At 36.3% G+C, this 12,105-nt stretch overlaps 1 protein-coding gene across 16 annotated transcripts in view; it reads right to left on the bottom strand.

Moving 5' to 3' along the window:
- Positions 1–12,105, bottom strand: part of TRDN (triadin) — a 231,780-nt gene that overhangs the window by 141,324 nt on the left and 78,351 nt on the right. For all 16 annotated transcript variants that reach the window (XM_083857350.1, XM_083857335.1, XM_083857345.1 and 13 more), the window contains one exon: positions 7,605–7,664. In XM_083857350.1, the coding sequence (XP_083713476.1) occupies positions 7,605–7,664 (60 nt within the window). The remainder of the gene's footprint in view (positions 1–7,604; positions 7,665–12,105) is intronic.

Genomic DNA, 12,105 nt, shown 5'->3' with positions numbered 1-12,105 from the left:
CCATCTTGTTTTGTTTAAGCAACTTTGTGATGGAGCCTTGACTCCAACCTTAACAACCTCCCTATATTCCTTCCAAGTGGGCCAACCCAGCTTCCATGTCCTGTCTATTTCCTGCTTACACTTGAGTAAGGATGGAAGTTCCTTGTTCATCCATGCAAGTCTCTTGCCCTCTTTGGTTTCTTGCTCATTGAGGTGCATCATTCTTGATCCTGGAAGTGATCCTTGAATATCAACCAGGTCTCTTGAACTCCTCTTCCCATAGGACCAGTTTCCATGGGATTCTTCCAAGGAGATCCCTAAAGAGGCTGAAGTCAGATGTCCTGAAATCCATAGTTACAATCTTGCTGCCCTGCCTCCTCCTTGCCCAATGCTGAGCTCCACAATCTCATGGTCACTGCGCCCAGGGCAGTCCCCAAATCTTCACATCTCTGACAAGGCCTTCCCTGTTTGTCACTATGGGGTAACAAGCACACCATTCCTTGTGGGGTCCTCCATTACCTCTGTCAGGAAGTTGTCATAAATTTACAGGAACTTCCTGGACTGTTAGTGCCTCATTGTGTTACTCCTCTGGTAGATATCAGGGCAGTCACATTCCCTCACAAGAACCTGTGCCTGTGACTTTGAGGATGCTTCAAGCTGCCAGTAGAATGCTTCCATTTTTTAACTTCCTTGATGTGACATTAAGTTGTAATTTGTTGTAATATTTCTAACTGGAAATCAATTATGACAATGAGTCGTTAAATGTAATTATTATTTTACAAAGTCACTCACAACTTATTTTTACCTTTTAAATAGGAAACAATTTGTTTACTATTAGCTGTTTAGGAGGTTTAGGAAGGGTTTTTTTGGCATTTACCTTTTGCCTTTATTTTCTAAATAGCTTACTTTTCAAAACTGAAGTAGTTGAGTCTTTTGATGATCCTCCATTGAAATCACCATTCATTTTGAAACTTGTTTACTGAACTATGGGAAATGTTTATAATACTAAATGGTAGTAATGAAACATAATGCAAGTGTGAGAATAAGTTTGTTTCTCTAATCTCTCTGCCTTCACAGATAAATTGTTTTGTTTCCATTAAAATCAAAGATTTAGACTCATTTACATCAGCAAAGGTTTTTGGCTTTCTTTTACATAACATAATTTTGACTCTCATAATGCCTTGCAGTGAACTATCAAAGAAGGACATCCATTCCTTTCTGCAGAAGCAGAATACCATACATTCCCTTTGTAGCTGTTTCCAAGAGAGGGAGTAGTTTGAAATTTTTTGGCGAAGTTACAATGAAGTGCCATAAGAGTGTTGACAGATGCAGCTTCTTATGCCAGCATCTGGCTCTGATTCACAGTGGGATGATGTAAACTGGGAATAATGGATAGTTGTTTTGTCTCTGTGGGATGGTGTCAAGATTGAATGCTGATAACATCACCTTTGAGAGATCAATGTCATTTCAGAGTTTTATGAAATAAACAGGTTTTGGTTTGGGGGGACAGTCATAGACAAGAATCTTGTTAAAATGAGGTCAGTGGATATACTCTCACAGTTTCTCATAGCTTAATAGAAGTTTAAAGAAGCAATATTTAACTCCAAGTGATAGATAATGTTTATTGTAAGAATTGCACATTAATAAATTAGTTAGAATTTTTTTAATAACTCAAACTTAATTTCCAGTTTCTCATACATATGTTTAATATTACTGTTCATTAATTCTTTCATTTTAGACTCTCCCAGAGTATTGGTAGAGAAATAAATACTTCTGTAGTTCAAGCATCTCCATTTATGCCACCCACAGAAACAAATGGGTTGGCAAGGATTTCATCACATAAACAGATTTTGATAAAGTGATGGACAATTAATTGTCATCTCTGAAGAGGAATCCAGATGAGCCTTTTCAAATTTCGGGGTACAGTATTTCCCTCAGTAGGCAGTAAAAAGGTAAAAAGTTAAAAAAATAAAACTGGAAAAGTCTCACTGCCTCTCGTATTTTTCTTTAGTATTTTGCTGAAACAAATATCTGGCTTGCTTGTTTTCTACCATTGGGGATGGGGCTATTGAGTCATTTGCACCAGAAAGTACCTCTGCATTGGAAAAAATTAATATTTTTTAGCATTTGATCTCAAATGTGAAAGTGTTTCATGCTGAATTTCTCCAAACAGCAATCTAATAATATGCTACTTTCTTATTTATTATGACTGATTTTTATTTCTTCTTCTAATAGCACTTCATTAAATATATCCTGAGAGAAACTACATCAAAGTTGTCTCCATGTAAACGTGACATAACAAGTTAAAATGTTACTCCCTGTCACTGAGATATCTACAACACATCCTAGTCTAATCAAGTAGGAGTGACACTTAAAAATAGTTCAAGAGCCTAAAGCGTTTTGCTATCTGAACAGTGGAGGGCAAGTATTTAGTTCCAGTGCTACAGCCCACCCACGGCAAATACAGGCATTTGTGCTTTCAAAATTAGTCTTTCTTGTTCTAGGGTTTAGAGGGTTTTTTGGTTTTTTTTTTGTTTTGTTTTGTTTTGGTTTGGTTTTTTTTTTGGTTGTTTGTTTTCAGTAATATAGTCCTTGATATTTCAATATTGATGTACCATTATACCAGTATCTCCATATTTTTTTGATATTAAATGGCAAGTATCATACTGACAGTCTTGAAATGCTCTTGCTGTTCTGTGTAATAACAGTAGTCCCTTCTCTTTGACAGAATATTTCTTGACAATGAAGAAGAGGTAAGCCTTGGAAGAAAATGGAAGGATTTTCAGTCTACACTTTCCAGGACCAAGCAGTCTCTAAGATTCCCCATGGATTCCCATCACAATTTGCCTTAATTTCTTGACTCTTCATGTTTGTCAGTGGGGTAGTGGTGGGGGAGGGTTCATGAGCATATGTGCAAAAGGCGAGGGTTCAATGATTTTTTACTGAGAAGATGAGGTAACTGCTTTACCCTGTAGGATAGTCTCTTGCAATGTACACATGCCAGAAATCCTGGTGAATTTCTCGAAGTCATATATTTTTTCAACAGTGTAAGAGAAGTAAAATTGTCTACATCACATTGGCTTTTGTATTGGCTTTTGGAGTGGCTTTGAGACCCTGGCATGGAAATACACAATGAACATATTTGGGTACATTGATGAAAGGAACTGATATGGCCACACTCTTTGCAGTCTAGCTGTTATTGGAAATAGCTGTGTAGTGGTACAAGCTCCATAGGGCAATTGTGTGCTTCAGTGCTAAAGTTTTAAAAAGTCAAAAGTGTGAATAACACCACATCTGTGCTCCCACTGTCTGTGTTGCCAATTGGGCAACGGTAAAGATCATCCAGTAGTGAGTCAGGTGTACTGTGAAATGCAAGTGGTTTAACCAAAACCAGAACAGAGTAAAACTATGCATGAAAAATAAACTTCTAAGTGGTTAAAAAGAAAATAAAATCACATCATGAGTAGACAACATGCCTGTGAGAAAAAAAAAGGTGCATTTTATGACTAAATACCCAAGACATGCTTATCACTCTTAATTCAGCATGCTGAGGTGCCATGCAGAAAGACAGACATGCAAAAAATCCAATTTTTGTCATTGCAAAACAAAAAAAAGGCATTGCAACCAAACAGCTCCTTGATCTGACAGAGTAGTGGCTAGCAAGCATTGCAGGGAAAGCAGGGGAAGAGTGGGAAAATAGGCATATGGCACAGGGGGAGTAAAATAGAGTAGAACCAGTTAATTTGGAGAATCATGTCCTCAATGCTGAAAGATTGACCAATTAGTGCCCCTGAAATCTCCCAACATAGATGAGGATTTCAAACTCCCTAAAGTAAAAAAATAGGTATGAAATCAAGTTTTAAAATTTCCAGTAAAACAGAACTCTTTCTCCTACCAATAAAAAATAAACTATGACTAAGAACGTTAGAAATACTACGGAGAACAAAATACAGGAATATTGAACAAATTATCAAATACATGGAATAGACTTTTTCCATGAAACTATATAAGTCAGTGACCTTCTGCATCAGAAATGCTATCTTGGACTTAAGAAATACCAGTAGAAAAATAAAGGTACCAGTCAGAACTAACGTTCTTAGTAAACAAGCTTTCCACCTAAAGTTTTAATATTTATAAGGAATGCATGGAAAATTAATCCTGAAAGAAATGCATATTAATTTTTCCTTTACAGGCAGACAAAAGGAGTACAGAGAAGTTTGGGCAGAGTGATTCATTAATGCTGAGACAGTGCTGCCTTGGCTGAGCAACTGTAGTCCAGGGACAAATAAGACCAGAAAATCTATGAAAGGAGGTGCAGAAGTTCCTCTGAGAAATTGTGACTTATCACAAGCATGTTAGATGGAAGGTGAAAAATATTTTTAAGGCTCTTTTCTCAAGAGATAAAATCAGAAAGCAGCTTTTTATACTGTATGCAGTAAGCCTCAAGTGATCTACCTAGAAATGTATCAGTAAAACCCAACTGGTCACTGTTGTAGTTGTGATATTCATGGCAAGGGCTTCTGGATTAGAAAAAATGAGTTTATGGCTAAAACTCTGCTATTATCTATTGTAAAGTGCTGAGAACTTCCAATACTTCTCTTTCATAAATATGAAAATATAAGTCTTACAGTTATTTGACATTGATACAATTATTGTGGCTTAAAGGAGGGCACATCCACAAAATTTGTCAGTATCAAGGACAAATACTAACCAGCAAAACAAAAAAAACCAGCTAATGCTGCATGAAGCAGCTTAGCAAACATTCTTCCTTATATGGCTTCCTTGAATTCCCTATGCATATTTAATTCATTTTTGTAGCTAAGACTGCAGTGTCATGATGAAACTTTGAGCAATTGGAAAGTATTTCAGCTTCATTTGTTCAAATCAACAGAAGAACATTAACTGACCTCCAACAGATTTATGTGACTGACTAAATGCATTAATTGATGTATTTTAAAAGTGTATTTATTAATGAAACCTAAGGAACTGAGCTTTATTTTAATGTTAATTGTTTGAGCACTGTAAAATGCCATGTTAAGTGTACTACTTTTCTATAAATTCTTGCTAAAAATTTATATAAAAATAAAAACTCCTAATCTTAGAAGTAATGTATATGAATTTTTATAATAGAAACAATGAAAAACTATTTTAAAAGAAAAAATGTTGAATGATAGTACTATTAATGATATTATAAATCTATATATTTTGCCAAAGGAATCAGAAATTCATGTTTGATGAAATCAATCACAGAAAATCCCAATATGGCTTTGCAAAGGAATTTTCTATGACAGAAACTCTTTTTTCCCTTCATAAATGGTAATATTTAGAATATTAATATTGATAGAAATGACTCCTTGTTTGAAAGAATTGCAGTGTCAAGGTGATTGTAATTTAATTCCTCAGCTGATTTGCACTCAGAAGTCTATGTTTGGACAAAAATTCTTTACCATAAAATATGTAAATAGATAAAAGGATAAAATATAACAGATTGTAAATCCAATTGGATATTAAGGTTAATAAAGGGTGTTTCCCCCATATTTATCTTTTCAGTAAAATGAAGTACAATAATTTTTCTGTTCACAAAAGTACAGTGTAAGTTGAGCACTTTGCCTGAGAAAGACAGCAACAAACTGATTGAGTACTGTTTGGTGGCACTCAGTGATATCCATAAATCAAGGCTGATCATACCTGACCTCTGCTTTGCTTCCCAGAAACAGTGAGTAGTGTTTCTGGAGTCTGGATGTTTCAGCATTGCCTTTCACAGCTAGTGGGTTGGCTAGAGCTTGTTTTGCATGTTTTTGTTTATTTTTCACCCCACAAAAATGTATCTGGCTTCCATAAAACCACTATCTGCAGCATTTAACTTCAGGGGTCAACAAGTGACTGGAGAGGTCAAAAAGCTGCCACTTTACAGGTGGAGACCCAGGTGGACCTAGGGAGATGTTAAGGGGCAGTCCTTTTCCATTTCACCTAAAAATTAAATTACTTAAGATACTTTATGACTTATTTCCACTTTTTGGAACCCAAACCTGTCACTCTAGTTTTTAATTCACCTATAAGGCCATCTAATCATCCTATGTCCATTAAATGTCTTTCAGCTCTGTAACCTGTGGTTTCTTACCACAAGTCTGTCATAGCACACTGGTATGACACAAGACAAACACTGGAAGGGAAGAATCAAGTCTTTAATCTTCTGAAATTCAAGCTACAGACTTCCCTCTTTATCTCACTGCTCCCCTTCATGGTTTTCCCAGTTTTCTCGTAGCTGGAAAGGTCAAAACTGAAAAAACCCAAACTCTCCCTTCCTACAGCATGTCTTCTCTGCCTCAGGAGGGTTTCAAACAGGCCAGGCAGCCTTCCGGGAAAAAGGGCTTTTTCACTGCTGCTTGTAAATGTCAGGAGAACTGTAAAAATGATCCTGAAGATCTCCATGAAAGTATTTCTCGTGTGATTTGTTGATGGCACAGCTGTGTAAATCCAGAAACTAGGTCATTCACATTGGTACAAGGCATTATTTTTAAAGCAAAGCATGGACTAACAGTCTCTGGAAGGTTTGGCTAATCATTCTCCCTCTCTGAGCCTAAAGCAGTCCCTCTGTTTATAACTGGCTCTCTTTAGAAGTCCTAGAGGTGATGCAGTATTTTGTTCTCTTTTAATGGAACCCGCTACCTCTCCATGTCACTCTTTGAGAACAGAACACACAAACCTTCTCCCAACAGAATCCCAAGCTTGTTAATTTTCCCTCCACAAAAATCTGTGTCCTCCCTCTCCCCTTTGTGAGAGTCTTTCTTTCTCAGATACATCCTTAGGACTTAGCACTGTCTGAATGTGGGCATGTCGAGAGAGAATGTAAGCCACGAGGCAGAGATAAGGAAAAAACCAACAAATTCAGAGTTGTACCAGTGGAGAGCTTGTTTAACAAATAAATGGATAAACAAACCTTTCTCTCCTTGACTTTTTTCATGAATATTATTGCTTTTCATTCCTAGGGTTATGTCCTCTCTATGGTATGTCTAGACTTCCGCAAGAAGAATATTTATTAAATAAGGTCAGGGTAGACTTAATACTATGAGATGATGCTCAGCCATCATCAATAGCTCTACTTTTTTCAGTGAGGAATTAAGTGTCTGTGGTAGGACAGAATAGCATGGAGATGTGGGAAGAGAAGATAAAGCACAGAAGTGGTGGACCGGCTAAGGTATTTTATATACTAACAACAATGAAAGTTTTTTTGTGAAGACTTTTGCAGTTAAGCCTTGCTACTTGTGGAGAAAAAAAAGCCCAATAAAACAAATAATTAGCTATATTAGCTATTAACAATAAGCTCCTTCCTCTTGCATCTCAGCCAAAAGAAGCATGGAAAATTTTAGCAATTTCTACAGCCTTCCATTGACTCTACATTTAACATAACCTTGATTTTAATTCATGCATTTGAAGACAGAAAATTAGAAGCTTTAATAAAACAGCCATTAGCTCTTATGCTTTATTAAAACTATTTGCACACTCTTTGTTGCTCTTGTGAGACCTTTCAATAATAAAACCCACACTTTTAATACATAAAGGAGCAAAAACTCTCAGGGAAACAGAAGAATATTAGAACAGAGTTCAATGATCTAGGAAAGTACCTGGATAAAAATCCCCTTGCGCAAACATGTCAATCACATAGCGACAGAATGCATATTGATCTAACAGAGCAAAAAGGAAAAGAAGAATAATGGAGAAAGTAAATTTAGAATGTAATTTGTATTTAACAGTGAAGACAAAGTTTGGCAGCACAAAGAAATTTCTGTAGCCTTTTCATAGACAGTCTTACTTATTATATATTTGTGTTTTTTTCCTGACCTTCCAGTGATTCACATCTTCAGAAAGTGACAAATTTTTGTCCAGATCTAGTTCCAAACCTCTAGCCAAGAACTGCAGAGGTTCCAGTGTCCCAGAGCTATCACCTCTTTTTCTGGGCCAGCTTTGCTTGGCATACATCCTAACCCCATGAAAAAGTATGATGCAAACTGCTGCCTGGCCACATGTCCCATAGACTTTTTTCATCATCTGTGAAGATCAGTTTCACAGAAAGCTGATTAAAAAATTTAAAAAAAAAAAAAAAAAAGGTTTTGCATTGCAGTATTTTGTATGTTTTTACCCATATAGTAAATATGTATATTTAGTGAATGGGAATATAAAGAGAACTCTGTGTACTTACACTCCTATAGCAACAAGATTTTCCACAGAATTCTGTTTCACTACAGAATAATTTTCCAAACACTAATCTTTTCCAATATATATGTATATATTAAATTTGTGTGTATTTTTTTTTCAAACTATACTCTTCAGAAAGGCTGAAGAGGCTTCTGAATCTAAATGAAACACTGATTCTGGAAGTGTTGATTGTCTATTGATTTCTCCTATACATAAGCAGAATTGGAGAGCTTAATAAAAATTTCTAACATTAAGAATGATAAGGAAAAGTTATCAGCTTTAACTGAGTACGAAAGAATTTCAATATTGCTGGATTCTTAAGCAGGTCAGAAAAACAGCTTGCTGCTCCAGTGGACTCTAAGGGACACTTGCTTTGAAAGGTAATGTTGATGTCTAAATGCCAGCTTGGTTTGCTAAGTTAGTTCTCAGTTGTCCTTGAGTGAAGCATATTTATCCATCTGTCCGAGACTCTTCTAGCACGGCTCCTACACTGTAGAAATCACATCTCTTCCTCTCTCCACCTCCTGTGGCATCTCTGTCCTACTCACTTACAAAGCCACTTGCTTTCCCCATTGCCAACTCCAAAATAAAATTATGCTGGCTTTGGAATAAAGTTTTTTAAATGGCATTGCTGTTAAATTTAAATGCAAAATTTAATTCCCAAGTATGTGACACTCGTTATATTACTGACTTTCATGCATAGGTCACTGCTATATCACTATCACTTGAGGCTGAGGCATTTCTGTGAGTGCTGCTCTGTTATGTTGACTGACATAGCAGTCCCTGGATAAAGAGCTAGAGCTTTCAAGTCATTTTTTCCTATGCAGATGTAGAAATTAGGAAAAGTTTTACCAACTCAACAAATATCCAAAGACTTTTTCTAGCTGATAGAAGCCGAGGCAGCTGTTTTGTGTTAGTGAGATGGCAAGGGTAATGCTAGTCAGGATTGTAGAGCCTGGGGCAAAACTTTCAGCATGTACACAGGGTTATGGCTGTAAACATTGCCTTTAAAACCCCTAATGAATATTCATAGTAATTTTTACTTTCATATTTGGGAATTCAAATTTATCTTTCTGGCTGACTCCAACTTTGCATTCTGCCCTTAAGGCTACAGTATCTGCCCTAAGTCTATATGATAATTCTAAAAAAAACCCCAAAAAACTGTGTATGTGTGAGAAAATGTCTACAGATCTGTTTTCTTAAGCCCACCTAAAGCTACTGAAGCCAGCAAAGTGCTTGCACTGACATTGACACAGTTGGAACAGGGTCTCAGTAAGTATTTAGGAATAAAATGGAGCAATGCCAACACTTTAGCCCAGAAAGCAAATGGTAGGGCACAGTTCTCACATAAAAACCTGCTTTTCTTAGCTCTCTTTTGCCAAAAAAAGCCTGACCCTATCCTTGCTGGCTGTTGGGAAGATTTCCTGGACCATTTGGGCCATTGTACAAAAGAGTGCTAGAGGATATGGAACAAAACAGTGGCAGGGGACAACACACTACATGGTCAGTCCCAGGGCAGAGCACAAGCTTGCGCTGGTTCCATTTGAGTTGTGATATAGACATAGGCTGAGGCCATAGAATCACACCATTTCATTGATACTAAAATAATCTGTCCTTTAAACATAGTATTATAGAACAGAAAGAAACCAGTCTGTGTTGTTGATTTTATCTTTTTTGTTGTTGTTGCTGTGTTTTGTTTTTGTGGGTTTATTTTATTTTGTTTTGTGGTAATGTAATTTGAATAAACTTTTAAAAAGGCCTTGATCTTAATTGTACCTCAGAGAATAGATTTGTATTAATTTTCCTCTCATAGTTTAGCAACTAAACCCCCAAAAATGGGATTTATAAAATAATTTGAAGGCAGAATATGAAACTTGCAATAACAACAATATAATTTCTATATGGCATAGCAAGGTGCACTATAACATCCTATTTAAGTTCATAGGAATGCTACCAATCAGTAAAGATTGAAATCTAAGGAATTTTAAATGAATATGATTTTTCAAGTTCCTCTTCATGGCTAAAAATCCATTTTAATCTAAATTCCTTTAGTAAAAGGAGAATTTTACACTTTAGTTTTCACCTAAAACTCCATAATGGTGGCAGAAATATTCATATAAGTACTAATAATTCATGTCAGAATTTGAGACTAGATTCTTAATGATAAAAATACTCATCGATGTTTCTGTCTTTGGACATAATGTGATTTACCCAGGGAGATGACCTATCCTTTTTAATTTAAATTTCAGTACTAAATGATGCAACAACTGTTTTGTGATCACTGCTTTATTTTTTACATTGTTTCAGGTAAGCTGGCAGAACTACTCCCTTGAGCAAGTAAAAGTAAAGATTGCAGGACCAGGAAATCTCCACAAAACTGCATCAACTTTAAAATTACGTTCACTTTCAGTCACAGTGGGATTGAAATATAAAAATGAATTTTTTAGAGTATCCAGCTGGGCAGCAGTGGCTTATAGTGGAAAAAGGAAGCACAACAGTAGGAAGTGCAGCTTTCATTAGATGTGTGTCTCCAGTGATAAAGGCAGTTGAAGAGGCTCCTTCCTTCTTCCACTCCAGCTGCTTATTCTCATTTTCACCTGCTGGGATTCTATGCACAGTCTCTGAGGTCACACTCTAAAGCAGACTTGCAAAGTGATCTGTTAATGTTTGATGTCAAGATGGATCATTTTGCTAATATTTATCCACTAAAGTTGTTGTTGGGAATCCCACAAAAAACAAACCAACAAAAAAATCAACCACTCTTCTATTGGTCTCTGTAATCTTTGATCCCTACTTAAAATATTTTGTTGTCATTTGCACAGCTTTTTTTTTTTCTTTTTTTTTCAGAGTTTTATCCTGAACATTATGGAGAGGATCCCACTGTGCACTGAAACTCTGCCAGAGCAAGCAAAAAATTAAAAGAGATTTTCACCTTTCAAATAAACTGAACAATGTTCTGAACTTTGTCCTTGGTCACAGCAATCAGTGAGATAGATGCTGCTTTGATTCCATGCCTCAAAGGTCTCAGTATTTCAAGTAAAAGACAAAATTAACCTGAATATGATTAAATACTAAAAAATACTTGCTTATACTAAAAAATACTTGTTCAGCAGACTATGCATATCAGAAAGTGGGCTATGTCTCAAACTCGCAGTTTTCTAGAAAAATATAATTTAGGCAACTCCTAAGGGATCCAGAGTGGTGGTTATGAAAGTCTGAGAGAATCTGATCAGGCAGACTCAGATATCCAGGCAGAAATGGCTTCTTTGATGTGCAAGCACAATGATTTATCTGTGGTTAAAAGCTAAAAGGATCAGATAGGTGCACTATGCAACACTGAGCTGCCTCTTTCAATGTCAGAATAATCCTGTGGCTACAGTGTGGCAGTTCATACAGAAAGCCAGGTCCTGCTGCCTTCATTCATACAAAATTGTACTAGTGCCATGGAAATGCCACAGGGAAATCAGGGAACCAGTGTATGCAACCTGGGAGTAGAAGAACTCAGGTTTACTCTGACAAAGTGGAGCATACAGTTAACACCTTGTTAACTCTGTGGTGTCAATGCACGTTGATTCTTTGTTTTATCATGTAATTTCTTCCTTTCACCAGACTAATACCATTTATTTCCTTTTTGGAAGATATTTGGAAGCTGTTCAAATTAAATTACATCAGGCAGGTATGTCACTATGTTGTACAACACCTGACGACCTGACAGTGTCTCGTACAACATGATGTCAGATAAATTATTTCATTCCCTTTACACTGTCACTACTTTCAATATGGTTACAGAGGATATATGCAGATGTAGAAAAAACCAAAATTCCAAATAGGTCATTGGACAGTCTGAATATTCAAAAATAACTCTGCTTGCAATCTGCTACTTTAGATGCTACTGAGCAAATCCATGAAGTCTCAGACCTATTTGAAGAG

This window comes from Zosterops lateralis (assembly GCF_965231275.1).
Source record: "Zosterops lateralis genome assembly, chromosome: 3".
In the NCBI taxonomy this organism is placed as follows: domain Eukaryota; kingdom Metazoa; phylum Chordata; class Aves; order Passeriformes; family Zosteropidae; genus Zosterops; species Zosterops lateralis.
The sequence above is the reverse complement of the archived record's forward strand: the minus strand, read 5'-3'. Positions and strand labels throughout refer to the sequence as shown.